The sequence below is a fragment of the Hypomesus nipponensis genome, chromosome 22 (assembly GCF_054491055.1).
Source record: "Hypomesus nipponensis isolate SF chromosome 22, ASM5449105v1, whole genome shotgun sequence".
Lineage (NCBI taxonomy): Eukaryota > Metazoa > Chordata > Actinopteri > Osmeriformes > Osmeridae > Hypomesus > Hypomesus nipponensis.
In genome coordinates, this window is record NC_140382.1 from 20,625,001 (window position 1) to 20,647,500 (window position 22,500).

At 47.1% G+C, this 22,500-nt stretch overlaps 5 protein-coding genes across 7 annotated transcripts in view; 4 read left to right on the forward strand and 1 right to left on the reverse strand.

Moving 5' to 3' along the window:
• Positions 1–4,465: 4,465 nt before the first annotated feature.
• On the reverse strand, positions 4,466–11,959 carry LOC146237143 (PRELI domain-containing protein 1, mitochondrial-like). Of its 2 annotated transcripts, none has more exons than XM_084687257.1 (6): positions 11,843–11,959; positions 11,076–11,303; positions 10,637–10,862; positions 10,284–10,397; positions 10,003–10,081; positions 4,466–5,547 (listed from the first exon to the last, which is right to left on the reverse strand). In XM_084687257.1, exons 2-6 carry the CDS (start codon positions 11,165–11,167, stop codon positions 5,426–5,428), a joined length of 633 nt encoding a protein of 210 aa, XP_084543383.1. In that variant the 5' UTR covers positions 11,168–11,303; positions 11,843–11,959; the 3' UTR covers positions 4,466–5,425. The 2 variants fall into 2 exon arrangements, with proteins under 2 accessions (XP_084543383.1, XP_084543384.1); XM_084687258.1 differs by having other exon boundaries at positions 11,905–11,925.
• A 680-nt stretch (positions 11,960–12,639) lies between these two features.
• Positions 12,640–14,344, forward strand: ndufb6 (NADH:ubiquinone oxidoreductase subunit B). The gene is made up of 4 exons (XM_084687259.1): positions 12,640–12,934; positions 13,512–13,604; positions 13,934–13,978; positions 14,194–14,344. Exons 1-4 carry the CDS (start codon positions 12,755–12,757, stop codon positions 14,257–14,259), a joined length of 384 nt encoding a protein of 127 aa, XP_084543385.1. The 5' UTR covers positions 12,640–12,754; the 3' UTR covers positions 14,260–14,344.
• Positions 14,345–14,636: 292 nt separating this feature from the next.
• Positions 14,637–19,205, forward strand: toporsa (topoisomerase I binding, arginine/serine-rich a). The gene is made up of 3 exons (XM_084687253.1): positions 14,637–14,808; positions 15,343–16,109; positions 16,311–19,205. The coding sequence occupies exons 2-3, from the start codon at positions 15,346–15,348 to the stop codon at positions 18,406–18,408; spliced, it is 2,862 nt and encodes a 953-aa protein (XP_084543379.1). The 5' UTR covers positions 14,637–14,808; positions 15,343–15,345; the 3' UTR covers positions 18,409–19,205.
• A 214-nt stretch (positions 19,206–19,419) lies between these two features.
• LOC146237146 (uncharacterized) lies at positions 19,420–21,502 on the forward strand. The gene is made up of 4 exons (XM_084687256.1): positions 19,420–19,576; positions 19,802–20,300; positions 20,597–21,028; positions 21,209–21,502. The coding sequence occupies exons 2-4, from the start codon at positions 19,846–19,848 to the stop codon at positions 21,228–21,230; spliced, it is 909 nt and encodes a 302-aa protein (XP_084543382.1). The 5' UTR covers positions 19,420–19,576; positions 19,802–19,845; the 3' UTR covers positions 21,231–21,502.
• A 916-nt stretch (positions 21,503–22,418) lies between these two features.
• Positions 22,419–22,500, forward strand: part of mtap (methylthioadenosine phosphorylase) — a 6,216-nt gene continuing 6,134 nt past the window's right edge. For both annotated transcript variants that reach the window (XM_084687254.1, XM_084687255.1), the window contains exon 1: positions 22,419–22,500. This exon is cut by the window's right edge and continues 61 nt beyond it. The gene's annotated coding sequence lies outside the window, so the exon portion shown is untranslated.

A 22,500-nucleotide genomic window follows, 5' to 3' on the forward strand; every position in this document is an offset into this window, starting at 1 on the left:
CTGCCAGGTTCAGGGGCAGAAACAGATCCTCTCTAGTTTCAAAGAGACCCTGAATAAAAAATATAAATAATCTTGTTTACTTCTCAGTAGCGAAATCGATGTAGCAATAACGACAGGAAGTGTATGACAACTTCCTGAATCGCTGACTTTAGCTGGGGTCAGCCGCAGAACACTGGGGGAGAATCCATCCCCAAAATGGCAGCCTGGTGTTGCCTGGTGAGGCCATGTTAGAGAGGGCAACTGGGAGGGTAGAGGGGAGGGTGGATCAACAGATCCACCTTGCTGTTTACTACCAGATTATTCACCCTCTCCTCCTACCTACCCCAGGCTACAACCATCATAGCACTCTTGTCCTTTACAGGCATTGCCGACCGTGTGTGTGTGTGTGTGTGCGTGTGTGCATGCATTCTTTCCATTGACAAGTCATAGCTGTAGAGTAAGTGAAAAAAAAGAACAAAAAAACAAAAAAAAGCCCGCTCTAATGATCAACTCTGTAGAAATGTAGCTAAGTAAATACAATCCAACTAAAATCAAACAAAATTCATTTTATTATTTCTCTATTAACTGAAGTAATAGATAGATCACTCTTACTTTATTTTACTGTGCTGCCTGTTTGTTCATTCATTTGTTTTTAACCATCTGGGCATTGCTGAAAGATCCGCCTAGACTAGTTCAGCACACTGATGTTTTTGGTACACTCACACACACACACACACACACACACACACACACACACACACACACACACACACACACACACACACACACACACAGGTATCTAGGCCTCTATGGTTCTACTTGTTGTTGGATCTGTGCATCCTTTAAAGGGCAGGTCTGACAAAAATATACACACAAAAAAAAACACAAAAAGTTTTAAATGAGATTAAGAAAAAAAATATATATATGAATCTGCGTAAAAAAAAGCTGTTAGTCACTGAAAGTGACTTTAGCCAGTGTAGACTATATTTCCTCTATAACATTTTGTATTATATTTTCCTAAATGTTCTCTTGAAATGGAAAAGACAAAAAAGAAGAGTATATTATATATAAATATATATGAGAGAAGGACGAAGGCTGGCCAGGGGATTGGGATTGGGAGAAAGCACAGAGGAGGAGGAGCCTTAGTATATACTGGCTCCGCCTCTCCCTTGTGGCCCCTCCCACAGCCATCCTGAGGCCTCAGAGAGCCTTGATGACTGTTGTCGTGCCGACCCCCCCCGTACCCTCCCTCCCTACTTAGGTCCACCTCCCTCCCTCCCTCCCTCCCTCCCTCCCTCCCTCCCTCCCTCCCTCCCTCCCTCCCTCCCTCCCTCCCTCCCTCCCTCCCTCCCTCCCTCCCTCCCTCCCTCCCTCCCTCCCTACTCAGGTCCACATCCCACCCTCCACACCCCTCCACACACATCCTAACACTCCTCCCCCCACCCCTCTCGCCGCCCCCCCATGCCACATGGTGCCGTCGGTCCACCTTCCCTCAAGGCAGCTGGGGGCCGCGTGAAGAGCAGCTCAAAGCCCTTGCGCCCGTCTGGGGAGACCCCTCGGGTGCAGCCAGCCTACCTACCCTCTGGTGCAGCCTGCCTACCTACCCTCTGGTGCAGCCTGCCTATCTACGCCAAGTGTGGGGAGTGGATACAAAAATGGACTTGTCAAAGGCAGCTCATGGTGCTCTAACGCTCCCCTGTCTCAGTGGTGTTCGCTGATCCCCCCCCCAAAAAAAACTGCCCCCCCAAACCGCCCCCCTCGCCACTTCAACCCCCCACAAGCCTTCAAAGTGTTATTCAACCAGCCCCGCTGACCAGGGTTGTGTCACTACAGACACAGCAATATGAACCTTGGGGTGCTTTCTGAAACGGGACGTGTTTTGTTTGAGGCTTGGTGGTGTGTGGGGGAGGGGGGCAGGGGGGGTCTGGGAGAGGCAGGGGGGTCTGGGAGAGGCAGGGGGGTCTGGGAGAGGCAGGGGGGTCCCAGGGGGGTCCCAGGGGGGTCCCAGGGGGGTCCCAGGGGGGTCTGGCTTCAACTCTGCACTGGTGCATCCTCCAGACCCTCCTCTACTGTTGGATTTTCAGATGATGAATTTGACCTCTGTTAGTTACTTACTTGCTGTCCAGGCTGCTCTGGGTGCGGCGCCTGGCAAGAACGAAGGACAAACCGTAACAACCTGAAAAGCAAGTGTTGACGCACTCGAAAAAAAACTACTTTTTTTTTGTTTTTTAATGTTTGTTGTTTTTTTTGTGTTTACTTTCATGTCAAGGTCACATGACTGTTAGTAGCAAAAACAAATTGTTCAGTTGGTGCAAGTCAATTTTGTGACTGAAAAAAGAATATGTCTTGCACAGAACGTCCCATAGAAAGGAGATATGAGGCAGGATGTAGAGGAGAAGGAAAGACAATGACACGGACAGATATGAGATTACAAATTTTCAACGACATCATTTAAAAAATGCACATAGCACACGTTTAGAGAGACTGCTGGTTTCAGCAACTGGGGTGCTCTGGGTGACAAGCCTAGATAACGTATGGATGATCTATGGATAATGTATGCAACGATAATGCTGTTATGGAATCTATTTCAATGATGTGCCTTGAAAACAAGTCAATTTTTTTCTTTAACAATCCTGAACAGATTCTACTGAGCAAAATAGATTGTGGAGGGAATCCCTCCTGTTTGTGGAGAAACACCTGGAAAAGCTGACAAAAGGTTGTCTGTCAGGACTACCTGTCAATATCTGTAGCAATGCAAAAACAAAGCTTGATAATCACATGTACTTGATGCTCCCTGATCAACGTCCTTATCAACTTCCCTCCTCCAAACGCCCAACAGAACAGAGACGTCCAGACGGCTTGTTGATCCTCTGCTTTCAGACGACTGCTGTAAGCTCCCTCAGAGAGGGGGATTTCCTTTTTACAAGAACAAAAACGCAGCGTGATGAAGATTGAGGCTGTCTGCACAAACATCGGCTGCCACGGGAGAGAGAGGGGGTGAGATGAAGAGAGGGAGAGAGAGGGGGTGAGATGAAGAGAGGGAGAGAGAGGGGGTGAGATGAAGAGAGGGAGAGAGAGGGGGTGAGATGAAGAGAGGGAGAGAGAGGGGGTGAGATGAAGAGAGGGAGAGAGAGGGGGTGAGATGAAGAGAGGGAGAGAGGGGGTGAGATGAAGAGAGGGAGAGAGAGGGGGTGAGATGAAGAGAGGGAGAGAGATAGTTTGGGGGATGAAAGGAGGTTTCAGCATAGTGTAGATGTCAAGAACCAGAAAGAAAAACGAGCAACACAGAGACACCCAGGAAAAGACCAGAAGAAGAGGCAGGCATTCCTTCCTCTTCTTTCCCACGATGGTGTTTCTCAACAAAACTAAACCGCAATTCCAGGATAGAGAATAATTACTCATTATATTCCTGCCATGTAACAAGTCACTTTGATGTTCCGAACCCTCTACGAAGAGTATATAAGAGTACGTTTCTACGTAATTCCATAACGATAGCTTTAACAGAGAGGGGGGCGGGGGGGTCGACTTGGACCATGGTCAGGCAGTGTACTCTGTTCCCCTCTACCCCACCCACCCACCCACCACCCACCCACCACCCACCCACCCACCACCCACCCACCACCCACCTACCCACCTCACGTGAGGGTAGGGGACGTTGTGTGTTTTGCTGCACAGCTCGTTCCAAACGTGTCATTACTGATGTGTGCTCCATCATAGGAAGGAAGGAGGGAAGGAAGGAAGGAAGGAGAGAGTATGAACACGGCCTAGGTGATTTTGTTTTGTTTTTTTTACTGTGGTGAGGGAGTGGGACTTGGTGCTTGGCATCGTTGCCAGGGTAACAGTGATGGAGGGGTTGTCGTGTGTCAGAGACCTGTGAACATGTTCCTGTTTAGTGTCATTATATGCATTCAGAAGATGTGTTATATACGTTTTTTTTGTGAGTGTGTGTGCAAACACACGATTACCTGGTGCTGGCAACGAGTTTTAGCACTCTTGAAGGTAAATGTGTATCTTTTCATTGTAATATAATAAAAAATGTTTTATACATAAGGTTGCTGTTGCCGTCTTGTTTTCAAATATTTACAGCATTAAACTCATCTCTTTAAATACTTGGAACAGTTCAAATACAATACACATTTGTATCATATATTCTAGTATACATCTGTACTCATCTACAAATGCAACTCAATTGGAGCTCTTGGTTTGGCGCTGGTACAATTATTTTAACAGATAAGCGATCGAAGTGTAAAGTGACGTCACTGACGTTACTTGGTGCGCGTCATCAATACGCAGAGCAGAACGAAGCTAGTGTAAGCGCACCCTAGTGGTGGACGTGCGTTCCTGCAACATCAAGAATATTCAATAACAAAGTAGGGAGGAAAGAAGAAACCATCCAGAAATCCTATCGTCATGAATCAAATGTTCACGTTCCTTACGGTTAATCCTGATTAGCTACCGGAGACGTATTAAATCACACTTTTGACACTTATTAACATTTTCTTTTATTGAATGACTCAATTCCATTACAAAAGGAATGTAATGTTGTAGTTGTATTGTAGTAGGCTAGGCTATAACACATTTAAATACTCTGATGCACACAGAGGTAGCCTACTACAACATAAAAGCTCAATGACAGCAATTAATAAATACCACAGCAGTAAGTTTCTCAGTTTCTTAGAATTTAAATTATGAATTTATTTTTTGTACCTTTCCTATCACACTGCAGCATAATGGTGTGAGTACAAGCATGTTAGTAACTTGTACAAAATTCCATCAAGTTGTGTTATATGATACTGAAAAATAATGTTTATTCTTTTCTTTTGTATGTTACTGGCAGGATTCACAAGGCAGTATAAAATAAATTCCATAACTTGATTCCACGATTAATGCTTACACAATATAAACCCCCACATTAGAACACCGTAGACAAATAAATTCCAGGAAATAACCATCTCTCCTTGCGAAGCCTGTATTTGGGTTTACACACATATCAGTACTGTACATACAAGCAGTACTGTCGTACGGGTCAGTGTGTCAGCACCGGGGCCTCTCAGCAGTGATGAGGAACCATACACAAGCACTTTGGCAGCCAGCAGTTGGCCAGAACCAGAGACTGGATCAGCAGAGGGTTCTCTGAGGAGGGGGAGACTGGACCCTGAGGCCACACCCCTCAGCAGAGGGTGTATTCAGACAGACAGACAGACAGACAGACAGACACCCTCAGCAGAGGGTGTATTCAGACAGACAGACAGACAGACAGACAGACACCCCTCAGCAGAGGGTGTATTCAGACAGACAGACACACTCATTCGAGCAAACTTCTGAGACTTCTTGAAGAAGGCATTCATTGTGTGTGCATGGTGTGTGTGTGCGTGGTGCGTGTATGTGTTTGTGTATGTGTGTGTATGTATGTGTTTGTTGCTCTTCAGCCCAGGGCTCAGGACTGTCACACATACTGCGTAGGTTTCTGCGTTGCCGTGGCAGCCGAGGCCAGGGTTTTGGCTTTCTCCGTGGCGACCAGCGCCGCGTCCTTCACTGTGTTCCGGAGCAACCGGTGGGGTGTCTCTCCTGGGGGGGAGAGAGAGAGAGACAGGTAAGATAAGTAGAGAGAGAGAGAGCGAGAGACAGGTAAGATAAGTAGAGAGAGAGAGCGAGAGACAGGTAAGATAAGTAGAGAGAGAGAAAGAGAGACGGGTAAGATGAGTAGAGAGAGAGACAGACAGGTAAGATAAGTAGAGAGAGAGACAGGTAAGATAAGTAGAGAGAGAGACAGGTAAGTTAAGTAGAGAGAGAGAGAGAGCGAGCGAGAGACAGGTAAGATAAGTAGAGAGAGAGAGCGAGCGAGAGACAGGAAAGATAAGTAGAGAGAGAAAGAGAGCGAGCGAGAGACAGGTAAGATAAGTAGAGAGAGAGAGCGAGCGAGAGACAGGTAAGATAAGTAGAGAGAGAGAGATGGATAGAGATAAATAGGTAGAGAGAAAGATGAAGATAAATAGGAAGAGGCAGAGATAGAGAGTCAGAGAACATTTATAACCCGACAAACTGGATCCTCCTCGACCTCTGACCTACGACCCCAAAAACAACCACCAGGGGCAGCTGTACTCTGACCTTTAACCTTTGATCCAGAGTGATGAACTCAGTTGTGTGTGTGTGTGTGTGTGTGTGTGTGGGGGGGGGGAGAATACAATTCTGGAGTCCCCCTAGTCTGTCATTATGAAACAGCAGGTCTGAAGGGCAACCACACAAAGTGTGTGTATGTGCAGGGTTGGAACCATGTTTTTTCCTCACTGTCTCAGTATTGTCCCAAACTGTCCCTAACTGAACTTGACCTGTCCCAAAATGTAAATTCTTGTGTTTTCCATTTTGACATTCTGACATGGGTCTAGGTTATTTGAAACAGTTTTTAAGTAATCCTAGAGTCGTGGGGCTCAAATCAATGTCTGAATAAAGTGAAAAACGTTTTCTTTTTTTTAAGGTAACCTTAGATAGCGAAAAAGAAAAAATGGAGGACAAAACATCGACAATGGAGGAAGATCAAAGCATTATAACCTGATGAAAACCTATATCTGTTGGAGGAATACAATACTGAAACAAGTTGTCTTATTAACAAATGAGCTAGTGTATGAGTTGTTAAGGTTCCTAATTTAACCCCACAAGGCTAATTCCATTTATCAACACTCCAATGTAGATGCCGGCTGGTGCTAGCGTCAATAAAGTGAGTTATGTTGTCATCTACTCACTCGTTTGATAAAATGACATTTTATCCTGCGGAAGAGCAGAACCCAATCAACATTTTCTGCAGTTACAAATAACACACGTATTTCCTTTCGTAATGAATTATGCTACAATAATGACGTAGCCTACTAACAGATCGTTGGCATAGCAACTCAGCCCTTACCGCAAGGTTTAGCCAATGGGAGAGGTGACTTAGCCTGGCTCTGCCCTCCTACGTACTTGTGCTCAATTTGGATTTTGCTTCAGTACTAGGTCTGGGAGCTAGGCTCTGAAGTCAGTTTTCAGAAACACATTTTTTGTAGGTCCAATCAGCGAACAGAGGGGGTGGCTGAGAACGATTACGTTACTGTCGTGCATTAGTTTGAGTAGTTCATTAATGGCGGCAGAGAAAGATGCGAGCGAAGTTATTCTGTGGTTGTGGCAATGCTGCCGAATATACATAAGTAAAAGCCGGAGCAAGAACATTCCTTGCTGAGTTTTGTTGGTGGCCATGATGTTGTGGCCCTCCTCCGAACGGGGTTCGGGAAAAGTTTGATTTTCCAGCTACTGCAGCTAGCTCCGTTACAGTAGTGGTGAAGGAGTTGGCTAAGGCGAACACTTGCGATTGGTTATGGCAGATCAGAGTGGCTCTGGGCAGATCCAATAGTTTTAAACTTCAACACAGGACCCACCTTCAAGGAAGTTAACGTTTGTCAATGGAGAGATCCCAAACCCTCTGTACAAATGAAATGTACGAGGGTCTGGTTAGGACCAGGCTAGAGGTGACTAACTTTTCTACCTCAAATTAAGTCAGTCTTACTATTTATGCAACAGACAGGCTTAATTAGACTAGTTTTACCTGACAATTTAAGACAGTCTAAGGCTAAGACTAGTCTTAAACTAAGTTTATGCAACTGGCCCCAGGGGGTGGTGGGGTGGTGAGGTCACAGTAGCAGTGTGAGGTCACAGTAGGAGTGTGAGGTCACAGTAGCAGTGTGAGGTCACAGTAGCAGTGTGAGGTCACAGTAGGAGTGTGAGGTCACAGTAGGAGTGTGAGGTCACAGTAGCAGTGTGAGGTCACAGTAGGAGTGTGAGGTCACAGTAGGAGTGTGAGGTCACAGTAGCAGTGTGAGGTCACAGTAGGAGTGTAAGGTCACAGTAGGCGTGTGAGGTCACAGTCAGTGTGTTCCCTGAGTAGTGCAGCTGGAACCTGAGAGCAGGAACACACTGTAGCTGCAAACAGGAGAGCACAGGACACTCTGTCTTCCTCTAGGGCTCTCTACCACCCACTCTCACTGTCCTTCCACTATGTCTCTCTACCACCCCCCTCTCTCCCCCATCAGTCCCAACTCTCCCCTCTCTTTCCCTTCCTACTCCTTTGAACCCAATCCAAAAGCAACCGACTGACCAGAATAGCTACTGCCCCCCCTCCTCCCCCTTCTCTCCAGCCCCCCTCATCTCCCCCCCACCCCTCCCTCCCTCTATCCCCCCACCCCTTCCTTTCTCCCCCCACCCCTCCCTCTCTTCCTCCACCTCCACATTTAGTCTTTTTTGAGCGTACACACACACACATACACACACACACACACACACCCTCATTCTCACATACACAAACACTTCACACACGCCCCAGTGAGAGCTTTCCACCTCCCTTGAAGCGACGGCAAACAGATGAAGCCATCACGAATAAAACACCTTTGATGTTGCCGTGATGACTACACCCCTTTCTACCCCCCCGCAGCTCCAACCCCCTCCCTGCCTCACCCACCCTCCCCCAGCAGCTCCAACCCCCTCCCTGCCTCACCCACCCTCCCCCAGCAGCTCCAACCCCCTCCCTGCCTCACCCACCCTCCCCCAGCAGCTCCAACCCCCTCCCTGCCTCACCCACCCTCCCCCAGCAGCTCCAACCCCCTCCCTGCCGGAACCCTGAGCATGGAGGCCTAGCTGGGGAACCCTAGTCTGCAGACACACATAACCAGGCCCCATGCAACACAGCCTGTGTGTTTCTGTGTGTCTGACGTGTGTGTGGAGTGTGTGTGTGTGTGTGTGCGTGCGTGAGTGTCTGTGAGAGAAATGTTGAAAGAGCAATAATAATAAGTGTGAAATTAGAAATGTTGTGGAGCTCGGAGCCATTTCAATTTCAATATTTTCTTGGAAAATCCGAACAGCAGCTTATTCAGCAAGCTGGACCGAAGACTGACTTAATGAACAATGTGTGACCTCACGTCGTCAGCTGAGGTCACAGCACAGAGGGGGCTGAGGGGGGGCTAGGTGGATAGAGGGGGCTGGGGGGGGGGCTAAGTGGAGAGAGGGGGCTGAGGGGGCTGGGGGGGCTATTGGAGAGAGGGGGCTGAGGGGGCTGGGGGGGCTATTGGAGAGAGGGGGCTGAGGGGGCTGGGGGGGCTAGTGGAGAGAGGGGGCTGAGGGGGCTGGGGGGGCTATTGGAGAGAGGGGGCTGAGGGGGCTGGGGGGGCTAGTGGAGAGAGGGGGCTGGGGGGGCTAGTGGAGAGAGGGGGCTGAGGGGGCTGGGGGGGCTAGTGGAGAGAGGGGGCTGGGGGGGCTAGTGGAGAGAGGGGGCTGGGGGGGCTAGTGGAGAGAGGGGGCTGAGGGGGCTGGGGGGGCTAGTGGAGAGAGGGGGCTGGGGGGGCTAGTGGAGAGAGGGGGCTGAGGGGGCTGGGGGGGCTAGTGGAGAGAGGGGGCTGAGGGGGCTAGTGGAGAGAGGAGGCTGAGGGGGTCTCCAGCCTGATGTCGGGGTGCTGCTTCTATCCTGTACTCACCACCACCGTCAGACGCAACCCAAGTCCCAGACCTGGGGGGGGGGGGGGCAGCAGCCGGGAAATAATACAGATGTAGCTCTGTAGTTAGTGCTTAAGTAATGAGAGGCTGGTCTATGTAGTCTTCACCCCTGGCTAGCTTCAATTCATGTAGCTAATTACAACAAGTTGTTTCAGTGTTTTCTTCACCAGAGGGACATCAGCTGAATCTGGGTCATGGTCCCAATCAGGGACTAGGAGGACCTTGTGCATGTCCTTCTTTGGGGGAAGGATATCTCAGAGAGGCGTACTTAGGCTATCAGGGCCTAATAGCATGAGCAGAACCCTCCACTCAGAAAGCAGTTGGCGGCGAGGCAATCATAGGCTGATTAGTCATGGACATGGAGGGAGAGATGGAGGGAGGGAGAGATGAGGGAGAGAGACGGAGAGAGAGATGGAAGGAGAGATGGAGGTAGACAGAGATGGAGGGAGAGAGATATGGAGGGAGAGAGACGGAGAGAGTGTGGTGACGGGGGTGTGAGTGATGTGAACGTACCGTGCAGGTTAGACAGAGCAAACTCCAGTCCCTTCATGGCCTTCACCTGGTTGCTTTTGAAGCGAGCCAGACCAAACTCCTGGGGAGCAGGAGCAGACAGAGACTCAGACAGAGACTCAGACAGAGACTCAGACAGAGACTCAGACAGAGACTCAGACAGAGACTCAGACAGAGACTCAGACAGAGACAACAGACTCTCTCTATTCCTCTGTTTTGGACAACCATTGTTTGTCTCTCAACTCATTGGAAATGTGTGTCTAAGTGTGTGTGTGTGTGTGTACTTGTATTGGTCTGGACAGGCCGTAGACTCCAGAGGAGATCCAGGCCTCTCGTCTGAGCTGGGTGGACGAGGGGCGTTCCCCAGACTCCTGGTACACACACCTCTCCTCCACCGTCTGAAGGGGGGAGGGGTAAAGAGAGGGGGAGGGAGAGGTGGACATGGGGAGAGATGGAGGGAGGAAAGGGGAGAAAGAAAGGTTGATGAGTGTTAACCAATATCTCTACTTCCAATGCATGCTGTGTGTGTGTCTCTCTCTCTTTGTGTGTGTGTCTCTCTCTGTGTGCGTGTTCCCCTCCACCCCCCTCACATTCAGCCTGGTGTGGTTGTGGTGTGTGTGTGTGTTCATGCCCTCACCATGATCCTCGTGTGGTTGAGGTTCCAGGTGTAGGTGGTCATGCTCCTGGTGACCGGGTCTACGATGGAGTCCTCTACGATGTACACAGACCGTGATAGGTTGCCTGGGAAGATATGCTCCGCCCACCGAGGAAGCCGATTGGTCTTGGTGAGGAGCCGTCTGGAGAGAAGCCGGTGGTCCGCCGTCACTTCCCGGTACACCACATCCTCCGTTAGAACGTGAGTGCTGATAGGTGGAGATACGTCACATGTTATGTGAGTGCTGATTGGTGGACACACACAATAAATAATAATAATCATAGTAATAAAATATTTATTGAGCAGACGCTTTAACCAAAGCGTTAAACTGGAGTGATTTTCACCTTGGAACTCTTGATCTGTATTACTAAACATCATCACCATCCTACTTTAAGGGATGGTTCAGATTGCAGGTTTCTACCTGAAGGGGTTGGGGTAGCGCTGCCAGAAGGCAGAAACCACATGGTCCCACGTGCTTCTGATGTCCGACTCATTAGCAAAGTACTTGGCCATCTTTCTCCCTCCCTCCCACTCCCTCCCTCCTTCCCTCCCTCACTCCCTCCCTGCCTGACACCCACTACAGGGTACTGAGACTTGATTAAGATTGCGGTCTCTCCGCTATGTCTCCATCCAAAGTCCACGTTCAAACCTGAAGAGATACAAAGAAAACATGACATAAGTTGATCATAGTTGTTATTGTTATTACTGTTGTATAACAAGGCTTAAGTTTTCCTAAAGTTTAATGTGAAGCGTTCAGTGAATCTGTTCACCAGGTTGACCAGCTGGGTGTAAATCTGAATGAACGACACAGCTATGTCACCTTGACTTAACCATTGATAGCTCTCTGATTTGGCTCAAGTCGTGCTTCAAGATGTTTCAGTCATTAGCATTATGAAATATTACACGGCAAGATACCACTGATCGGTGACTAGTATATTCTATAAACGACAAATATCTGTTGTCCAGAATTCACTTTTGACATCTGAGCAGAAGCCCGGTAACTTGTTGTTAGGATAGATTAGCTAACATTGGCTATAGCATTGTAGCTTCCGCCGTTGCGTACCTAGCAGCACAGGATAATTCCTAGATAGTGACAGATTTCTACCTTGGCTAAACCATTTGTATACACTACAACAGCACCAACGAAATGTGCATATAAAGTAACAGCGATCAATATTCTTAACGTACCTGCTCTTTTACTGTACCATGTCAAACCTTTTAAGAAAACAAAATTAGATCCGTCATGTTACCTATTTCGAAACATCGACGTGCGTTTCCTCGGCTGACTCTGAATCGGAAGTTCTCCAAACTTGGCCAAGAACTCGCTTTGCATCATGAATGGCTGCATTCATAGAAAACACAACGACGTTTGAATTTTAACGTGAATATACGCTAAAATATATATTTTTTATTATTAATTTATTATTAATTATTTTGTATTTGCATTATTATATGCTCTGTAGCACTTTGAGATTGCTGTAATTTAAAGTGCAATACAAATCAAATGTATTATTATTATTACATTCAATCAGCTTTTTCTGCGTTAACAAATAAGTACAGTAAAAAGCAAATCTATTTTAGGCGACGGTCATTCGAGTTTGCCCTATAAGACCATCTAGTGGATACTTGGAAAACGTGTGGGGCTTCTCCAGTAAAATATACCGTATTTGAGTCTGTTTATTTAAAAAATAATAAATAATCTAATCTGAACGGCCACAAATTGGCGTTGAAGTTTGAAGCCGGATTGTGATTCTGATTATATACTGCAATTAATATACTGTGAATATTCACCATTAATGTTTGTAATGCCCAGTCTAAAACACTCTTGATACAATACTTCATGTACTCCAAATATAGGCCTACGTAATGTATGTGAGTTTTGCTTTAGATGGAAATTTGAACATTTTAAAACTAGTGACAGGTATCGAACCCCTCTCCACTAAGTGGCGCTGTAATGTTTTGGGGGGGGGGGGTGATTTAAACCTTCTTCGTGAGTTTGAACCGTGCACAGGGAACTGTGTCCTCCATGGTGTCATTGTAACCAGCCAGAAAGGTTGAAAACAAGTTTATTGCCATTTAAGTTACCCTATAGCAGCCGTTATGACGGGTTACACAGTCGATGAGAAACTGCGTCAAGAGCAGCTTACGAAGCTTAGGAGACAATGGCTGAAGGACCAGGAACTGAGCCCACGGGAGCCCGTGCTCCCACAGAAAGCGCCGGGGCCCGTGGCTAAATTCTGGGCCAGCTTTCTAGAGCCCAAAAGTCTTTGGCGGCTTTACGTGAGTTCGTGTCGCTATAACGTTTTGGCATACATGCACGCTGTGTGTACTGTAGACAGTTTTTGCAGTAGCCTCTGAATTTTCAATTTCATTGTCTGTAGCTAACATTGATGTTGTTTCCGAGTTGGCTAGCTAGCCAAACTGGCTCTTGTTTACAATATCCGCGTCACTCATCAATTCATACTGTCATAGTTTCTATGCAATTTTAACTGTAAAACAGCATTGCTTTACTTCCATTAAGAATGGAATGGTGTAGTCTAGATATAAATAACCAGCCCTTTATCTGAAAGCTACCTGCCGATGTTCTCAATTGAATTCTACTATTTCCCTGCGAAGTAGGCCTAGGCAATGTCTGAAATGTTCACTAGTTTGTATTGTATATTATTTTGTATATTTAGGTGTTTTTTTTATATTTTATCTTATCATATATTACATTTATGTTTTGAGTACTTATATGTTATGTTATCCCAGGTTGCTTTGCGTTGTCTTGTCCTAAGAATTTCAGTGCCCAGTCTGACCTTGTGTAGTTCTGTGCATCTGACAATAAAAGACTTGAACTAGATGATGTATTTCACAGACGTACAAAGCCTACACCGGAGGAGTGTTCGCTGTAACCAGGTTGCTAATCCCTGCCTGGATCGTGCACTACTACGTGAAATACCACATAGACGTAAGTAAACTGAACGGTATACAACTTCTCTCCCGCAATGCATGTAGAATTACAACCCAAGACCATGATTATCTGCCCAATGATAAGTCACTAATCTGTCAAATGTTGAATTGGCAGAGCAGTACAGGATTACACAACCAGGCTACTTAAAGAGGGTTAATTTTAAAGCAGGAGTATCAAATGCATCTTTCAAACAATAACCTTGTTAAAGCTAGTTTATATGTAATGCCAGGTTGCTTTGCGTTGTCTTGTCCTAAAGAATTTCAGTGCCCAGTTGTTCTGTGCATCTGTCAAATCACAGAGACAGTGATTAATGTTCTTTATTACAGAAAAGGCCCTTTGGAATCGTGGAACTGAAGCCCAGACTGTTTCCTGTAAGTACATGATTGGACACGTAGTCAGACCACATTCTTAATGTAACGTAAAAACCAGTCCTAGGAAATGAACTTCAATTAAAGTTAGTTGTGTAATTTTCTCGTTCCCCCCACGGTGTAAACATATAAAGAAATTTGTGACGAAGGTTAACCGTAAAACGGGGCACGTGAACTATCAGGTTTGTTTCTGATGGTTTGTTCCCGCTTCACCTCAGGGGGACACCGTCCTGGAGAGCGGAGAAGTTGTTCCAGATCTACCAGAGAGCCACGGACACCACTGAAGACACAAGAAAACTAAACATCTACAATGTCTTTTTGTCCTTGTTGTAAAAACAATGTGTATATGTCATTAAATATTTACAAATATGTTGAGCATTTTCTTTATGAACCGTAATGTAGATCGTTTTTAAGATGCTTTTTTGTAGTAGTTTGGTAGTTTACTTTTAGTAATATCTGAATGTAGCCCTACCAATTACCATTAAAACATGTATTGAAGCAGGCATCAGGCCTTCCTTGACTGTCCTCCAAAGAACAGTCAACAGATGGCGCAATCACATTTGAACCATACCGAGAATACTAACTTCCTGTGAGGACGGAAGCAAAATGGCTAATTTTCGGTATCCCATAATCCCTTGCTTCAACATTGTTTTCAGAATTTTTGAGATTACATCACATTTGGAAACGAGTGACCAACCCTGAAGGGTTTATTACTCGAAAATAAAATCGTTATTGAGGCTGGATACATATAACAGTGATGAAGTTTGAGAATCATTCATGAAAGAGGATTTAATTGACACCAACATCAAAAGGAACCTTAAAGAATTGCCGAGGTAACTTTACCCCGATTCCCAGCTCTCTTTTTGTGGTATGCTAGCTAGCTTGCCAGCTGACTAACGGCCGTCAACTACCTTACTAGTAGGAAGATGATTATACTCTCTGTATTGAGTACACTACTAATATATTGATATAGAACAAACGATTTGGTTGGAAAAAGCAAGCCTAGTTTATGTACACAGACACTGGCGTGCCGTCTACATGGGAGCTAATCTTTGTTCACCGGTTAAAATGGTTCTACCATGGTTTTGCTGAAACGTTAGAGTCGACCAAAGTATCACATATATACCGGCGATTGTTAGCTAGAGCTATGATTTAAAGCAACATTTGTTGAATTGTATGAGTTGACGGTTGTGTAGTCTGCAAGGTTAACCTAGGCCAGCCTTGTTTAGAAAGTTAACCCTCAACTTGTCATTAAAATTATACTCAAACAACTTCCCTCCACTCTCGTTATTACTCGTAGTAGTGAATCTTATTACTCGCGGTAGTGAACAGAATTCGATCATGACTAGATTTTTCCTCTTTCCAAGAGCATGGCGACGGCGAAGACGTCGCTCCGGCAGCGCCAGAAGAGCAGCACAGCTGCGGGGAAGCTGTCGGAGGTGATGTCGGGGGAAGCCTCCCCTGACTCCAAGTGCCCAATCTGCCTCGACTGCTTCAACAACATCTCCTATCTGGATCTGTGCCTCCACAAGTTCTGCTTCCGCTGCATCCACGAGTGGTCCAAAAACAAGGCAGAGTGCCCACTATGCAAGCAGCCCTTCAACTCCATCTACCACACTATCAAGTCCGAGACGGACTTCAAGAAGTACGACCTGCGGCCGTCGGAGAATGGATCTTTCGGCAACTTCGGAGGGGAGCGCTTCCGTTACCGGACGACGCTAACCGGGGCGCGGCGCCAGGCCCAGAGGAGGACGTCCCCGCCGCCGGATAACGGCGTGATGTTTGAGGGTGTGGTGACGGGCTCCGCCCATGCCCGCGAGGACCGCAGGCTACGGAGGTTCGTGGTGCGCCTGGCGGCGCGGAGGAAAGCGGAGAGGGAGGGCCGCGAGGTCCGCTCGCTGCAAGAGCAGGAGATGGTGCGCTTCCGGAGGGCGCTGTACCGGCGCGGGATCAAGGTGCGGAGCGTGCGCGACGGGGGCCGCTCCAGGGACACGTCGGCAGACTTCTACCAGAGGAACCCAGCCTGCCTGCACAGGCTGGTGCCCTGGCTGAAGAGGGAGCTGGTGGTCCTGTACGGAGCGCACGGCTCGCTGGTCAACATTGTGCAACACATCATCATGTCTCGCATCACCAGGTGGGTGGAAAGACAGTGTGAGATAACATGGACTAGATAATAGACTTGTCCTGTGTGATTATGCCAGACACGGGTACTTTTGAAACAGGGATAATAACGGGATAATAACGATGATGTAGTTAAACCATCGACCTTCAGAGAAGCAGCAAAGCACACAGGATGGACTCCATACTCTTTGGTAACTTCTCTCTCTTTTCTCAGGTACGACATGGAAGATGGCGCCATCCAGGAGGAGCTCCGCCCCTTCCTGCAGGCCCGCACCGAGCACTTCCTGCACGAGTTCATCAGCTTTGCCCGGGCGCCGTTCAACATGGAGGCGTACGACCAACACGCCGTCTACGACTGCCCTGCCCCGTCCTCCTCCAACGACGGCGACACCACCGACTCGTCCGTCATCGCCATCTCTGAGGACGGGGACGGGGGGGAGAGGGGGGGCTCAGTGGAGCTGGACCCCCCCGCTGACTCCGTGTCCAGCGGGGCGCTGAGCCAGACGGCCTGGGACGACGAGACACCAGGGCCCTCGTACTCCACCGCCGCCGAGGCCGGCCGGGCGCCGCCGCCGCTGGCCGTCCTGGACTCCGAGTCCGACAGCAGCCCTGAGGAGGAGGAGGGGGCGTGCGGAGGAGGAGCGACTCGGGAGAGCCTCCACATCCAGATCGACCCGTCTGTCTTCAAGGCTGATGTGGGAGGAGGGAGGAGAGGAGCTGGAGGAGTATGGGGAGGAGGAGAAGGAGAAGGAGGGGGGGGAGCAGGAGGGGGAGGAGGGGCGGCCTCCACACAGAAAAGCCTCCCCATTCAGATTGACTCGTCTCTCTTGAAGGGCGATAGGAGCTGTGGAGACGGAGGAGACAGAGGAGGAGGGGGGGATTGCGCGTCTTCCTCCTCTGATGATGAAGACTGTGTGATCGTGGGGTTCGTGAAGCCCATTTCCGAGAGGACCCCCGAGCTGGTCAAGCTGTCCTCGGACTCTGAGGAGTCCGTCCAGGAGGAGAAGGAGAAAAAGAAGAAGGAAAAGAAGAAGGAGAAGGCTCGACTGAACCAGCACATCCGCTTCTCCAGCCTCAGCCCCCCCTCCACCCCGCCCTGCCGCGCCCCCAGGCTGGAGGGGGCAGAGTCCAGGGTGGGGCGGGATTTGTTTGATTCCAGGGACGCCCGCGATGACTTCTCACTCTCAGGGAGCAGGCACAGCTCGTCCGGGAAGTCTGACAGCCAGCGCCGGCCCCGAAGCAGAGAACGATCCAGGGAGCGAGGGGAGAGGAGGAGGAGCCCCGGGCAGGCCGGCAGGACCACCAGGAGCCCCGCCTCCCGTGGGCGACGCCCCTCGCACTCACCAAGCCGAGACCGCAACCCTCGTTTCAGACACGGCGAGCGGAGTAGGAGAGGGGACAAAGATGGCGGCCGTTCAGGACACGATCCCGGCGATGGAGCGTCGCACCCCCTGCCCTACCATCGGGAGAGGGACGAGAGAGGAGGAGGAGGGGGGGTGTTCTACATCGACAGGAAGAGCCACTACTCCTCTAGCTCTCACAGGGACCCCGAGCCACACTCCCGTTCTCGGAGCAGAAGCCGGAGTCGGGAATCTCGCCGGCGGCGGTCCTCGACCAGGAGCTGCTCAAGCTCCGCCCCCTCTCCATCCTCCAGCAGGAGGTCGCGTCACGAGAAACCCGGCGGAAAGAGGAAGTACAAAACTCGACACCTGGAGGATTTTCCTGCCAAGGACACGTCGTCCACAAAGTCCTCGTACCCGGAGCCGGACTCTTCGTCCTCGGCCGTGAGAGACAGGAAGGGCAGAGAGAAGAGGTGGAAGAGAGCGAAGGAGAAGGCCAGGAAGAGGAGCAGGAGTCTGAGTGTGGAGATCGTCTACGAGGGAAGTCCTCCGGTGGAGGAGCACGCCAAGAGACACCACAAGAAGAAGAAGAAACACAAGAAGAAGAGCAGAAAGCACCGGAACAAAGAGAGGACCGACAAGCCGTCTCCCACCATCATCACCATAGACAGTGACAGTGACCACGCTAACCAGAACTGCATCCCTAGTGCTGACGCACCACCAATCAAAACTACTGTAACAGGAAACCCTGCGGACTCCAGCCTATTGGAGTCCATGTTACAAAACTGGGAAAAGCTGATTTCACCTCTGACGTCAGAAAATGAAGATCTTAAACCTGAATGCCCCTTGACTGTCAAGGCTTGTGACAACAGCACACTAGAGCATTCTGACAATGTTCCAAAGGACGACAAACCTCAATCTGCTCTGGAGGATGAGGGAAAACATCTATTTGCGCTCTTTGACTCCTGGTAAAAGTCTTTTATTTGATGGATTATAACACAAAGACTGATATTAATTACAGAACTGGCCTCCTACTTTTGGTGGACTGTATGTATTTTAATTTAAAGGGAAACCTTGTTTTACTTTGTATTGAATCTATTACCTACCGCTCTGCCAAATGTCGGTCGTGCCACTGTGCCAGTTACGGCCAAGTAGCTAAATAAATTAGTCTTATTTTTCAACACAGCAGTGTCTCTGTATGAAAACACACACGCACAGGTCCCCTACTTTTGGTGTGGTAGTATTTCTCCATTTTATAATTGTCCTTACAGATTCTTGAAATGATTCATTCCCAAGCCTCGGTGTCTCAGGGATACAATAACTACAAAGCTGTTCCAGGCTTCAGAATCTTCTAGAAACCAAACTCTTATCAACTTGCTGCTCCTGCAGTCTGGGACTGAACAAACAGTCTGCTATTATAGGTTGCCATAACGAGGAATACTGTCAGGGACGAGTATTATTGGATGCAGGATCAGGCGATGCTTAGTTCTGTGTTTTTCAACTCCAGATGATTCATGTTTGTCAGAACTGCTGTTTAAAACAGGTTTCCATTGACTTTGCTTCAAAACAGACCAAAAATGGTCTGACTGTCTGCCCAGTAATTGTGTGTGTAACACAAATACATATATATTGTACAGTATATATAGTATACTGTATACAACAGTATAGTACTATATATACCACTCCTGTTTTCTGGGTGCGGAAGTGGGGGCCGATCACAGTAGGAATAACGCTGAGTTGTAAAAGTTAATAAATGGTTAGATACTAAACGTGTTGTCCAAGGAGTGTCTGAGTCACTGCAGAACATGTCACGCACACAATGCTGTACTTGTGTGGATATCTACTCGGGTTTATCGTCAGTTTAGTTGGATTTGGAACTGTTAGCATTAACAGTAAAACAACAAAATATTTATTAATCATTTATCTTTCTGAAAATGGCTGGATGTACATTTCCAGTAGAATTGACCCGAGTCCTGTAACCTATCAGAGATGACGTGGTTGTTCTGAACTTCCATACAGATAAAACTGAGGAGCTGTTCTCTCAGGAAATGAAACTGAAACTAGTGTGATGTGAAAGCTAAGCTGCCGTGATATAAGGCTGTCTCCCCTGACGTCTGAGTGCTGCACTTCTCAGAAGCAGGTAAGAGTTACTCTGTCCGTCAGAGCTTGTTAATTGATAAATCGTTGTGGGAAATGTTATATTTAAAGAGAGATTTAAAAAAAAAAACACTTTTCTGCTGATTCTATAATGCATGGAAATGCCAACAGTGAAGTGATTCAGCCATATTTGGGGGATTGAAGCGATGAACGAGAACTTGACATAAGGCTCATTGTAATGGTGTTTTTACATTTACTTCTATTACAGCACAACTGTAGGCAGTGGTTTATCTATACAGAAGCAGTTCAGCTATGGCCTGTAAAGGTTATAAACCAAGAAATCCAAATTCTCCCTACTTTGTGGAAGAGTTTCTAGACACCAACACACACCCTGAGGATGAGAGGGTCTATGTGATGTACCATGGGACCACCAAAGCTGACGCAGAGAAGATTAAACTGAACGGATTTGATAGGTCGGATGGTCAGGGAAGAACGCTCGGAGCTGGAGTTTACGTCAGCAGAGACATGCAGAAAGCCATGAAATATCCCCCAGGTGTCTCCAAAAGCAAGAAAAGAGTCCTGAAGTTAAGAGTCAACGTGGGGAGAGTTCTGGTCATAGACAAACCAGATCACCCCATGATGAAGACTTGGCAGGGTAATTATGACAGTGCCTGGTTGAAATCAGGGGTCCTCTGCCCTGGCAGCTTGGAGGAAGACTGTATCCATGACCCAACCAGAATCAAAGTTGTGTCCGTTATGAAAAAACTGTAAGTTAGGCTAATTGTCTCTGTTATATTGCACTGTCACTGGTGATATGACTAAATGTAAAATGTGTATGAAAATGATAAACCACACACTAGAAATATGTCAATATTTTTATGTTAACATATTTTAACAAAACACAAAACATGTTCATATTTAAATGTAGTTTAAGTCCCTCTGTCATGTATATTTTATTCATTTAACAGTCTCTTATCTAAAGGGATGTACTAATAGTAGTACAGCAGATCAGAACTCTGCATTGTTTGGTGCTCTGCTACTGTCTGGTGTTCCTCCCCTCTAGATGCGGTCAGCTGACGGGAGGCGTGCAGCCCGTGGAGCACCAATCATACGTCATGTACCACGGCACAACCTCACAGATCGGCCAGGCCATCTGGGCAAGCGGCTTCCAGCAGTCTAAAGACGGCATGCTCGGCAAGGGCGTGTACGTGACCCGGGACATCCGCAAAGCCATCAAGTACCCCATCGATGACGACATGCCCGACTCCAAAAGGGTGGTGTTGAAGGTGAAGGTGGAGGTGGGGAAGGTGAAGGTCATTGACCGACAGGGCGACCCCATGCAGAAGACATGGCACAGCCATGGGTTTGATACTGCCTGGCTGCCACCTAACGCACCAGATGTAGGGATGGTGAAAAGCGGACAGGAGGAGGACTGCGTCTACGATCCGAATAGGATCAAACGGCTGGCTATCCTCAAAGTGCCCATCCTGAAAAGGTAGGTGGATGCAAGAACTTTGAGAGGTCTGAACTATCATGATTAGGCCTACTGACCTTGATTTGAACTATGTGGACATAAGATATCATGTCTAATCTGACTTAATAACCGGCTCAGTTGCTGCTACCCTGAGATAATATCTATATCGTTGTGAGACTTTGTACTTTTTTCTTGTTTCAGATTGAACCCATCATTGAAATGACCCTCATTGGCTCAGCTTTGTCTGCTTCCATCTGCTAGAGTCTCATTGATCATCACTGGAGTTTTCTGATTTATGTTGTTGTTATTGGACTGTACAACAATAATTCATACATTATCTCATGTTACATTAATTATTCAGTTAAAATGTGTCAAATGTGTAACAAACTTCTAGTGCAGTTATTCCCAACCTGTGTTCGATTCCCTAGTATTTGATTAGGGTACTGCAAGTGGGCTTCCAAACCAATGAAAAATAAATATCCAAATATGTATGTATACTGTTAGTAAATTATTATAAAATAATTTTTCTTACCAATTGTAAAATAATAATTTAAAAAATGTACTTCTTAAAAAAAAATTACTTCCCCAAATGACAATCAACGTTGTTGCTGTCCTTCTAGCAGGAGGGAAAAGGGGCTCAAACCCTTTATTCCAACCGATTAAGCAGAGCAGGATACAGTAGAATATAGTTTTTAGTAGAGTCCTCATCAAGTACTCATCAATGATATTTATGAAAGACATTTTTGAAAGAAAACCGCAAAAAGTTTTTCAACCTTTCAAAATTATTTTCAAAACGTCTTTTCCGAAATCGTTTTTAAAAACCTTTTTTGAAACTTTTTTTCCACAACTTTTTTCAAACCTTTATAAACTATTTTTTTCAAAACTTCCAAACTTTTAGTACAGTCACACCAATAACTATGTTAGCCCCACCATGAAACAAGCAAGACAATTGTGTATTATTGTGTGTGTATTCAGATTGACATTCATTCAGACATTGATTTGAGCCCCACAACTGTATGGATTATTGAAATAGTATTGCATATAAGTTTAGATCCATTTCAGAATGTCAACATGCAAAAACACAAGCATTTACATTTTGGGACAGGTCAAGTTCAGTTTGGGATGGTTAATTATATCGGGGCGGTACCGGGAGAGTGAGGAAGAAAGGTAGTTGCTCGCCATGGTCCCCTGTTATATGATCTCCTATTAATACCTTGCCAGCCCCGCTGAAAACATGGAGATCCACCCCTGCTTGTAGCATACTTTTTTGATTGCAGATGAGAAAAAAAGAGGAAAACAATTAGTTTTCAAAGTCTGCTTATGGTGTAAAATATTTGTTTTAAAAAAAGACCCGTTTTATTTCTGCCTAATTTGAATTTAAGTTATGTAATGTCACCGGAGGAATGAGAGCAGTGCCCGTCACCGCATGGAAACGCGTCTGGAAACAGGAAGTGGAGCGCTACAGAGGTTTTGCCTTCAGTCCAAGCTTGTCT

Coding starts and splice junctions, on each gene's coding strand:
- LOC146237143 (XM_084687257.1), bottom strand. CDS start 11,167: ATGGCCAAGTACTTTGCTAATGAGTCGGACATCAGAAGCACGTGGGAC. Junction 10,398..10,636: donor TCAACCACACGAGGATCATG/GTGAGGGCATGA, acceptor TCCCCCCTTCAG/ACGGTGGAGGAGAGGTGTGT. Junction 5,548..10,002: donor TGCTCTGTCTAACCTGCACG/GTACGTTCACAT, acceptor TCTCCCCCCCAG/GAGAGACACCCCACCGGTTG.
- ndufb6 (XM_084687259.1), top strand. CDS start 12,755: ATGACGGGTTACACAGTCGATGAGAAACTGCGTCAAGAGCAGCTTACG. Junction 13,605..13,933: donor ACGTGAAATACCACATAGAC/GTAAGTAAACTG, acceptor TCTTTATTACAG/AAAAGGCCCTTTGGAATCGT. Junction 13,979..14,193: donor TGAAGCCCAGACTGTTTCCT/GTAAGTACATGA, acceptor GCTTCACCTCAG/GGGGACACCGTCCTGGAGAG.
- toporsa (XM_084687253.1), top strand. CDS start 15,346: ATGGCGACGGCGAAGACGTCGCTCCGGCAGCGCCAGAAGAGCAGCACA. Junction 16,110..16,310: donor ATCATGTCTCGCATCACCAG/GTGGGTGGAAAG, acceptor CTCTTTTCTCAG/GTACGACATGGAAGATGGCG.
- LOC146237146 (XM_084687256.1), top strand. CDS start 19,846: ATGGCCTGTAAAGGTTATAAACCAAGAAATCCAAATTCTCCCTACTTT. Junction 20,301..20,596: donor GTGTCCGTTATGAAAAAACT/GTAAGTTAGGCT, acceptor CCTCCCCTCTAG/ATGCGGTCAGCTGACGGGAG. Junction 21,029..21,208: donor AAAGTGCCCATCCTGAAAAG/GTAGGTGGATGC, acceptor TTCTTGTTTCAG/ATTGAACCCATCATTGAAAT.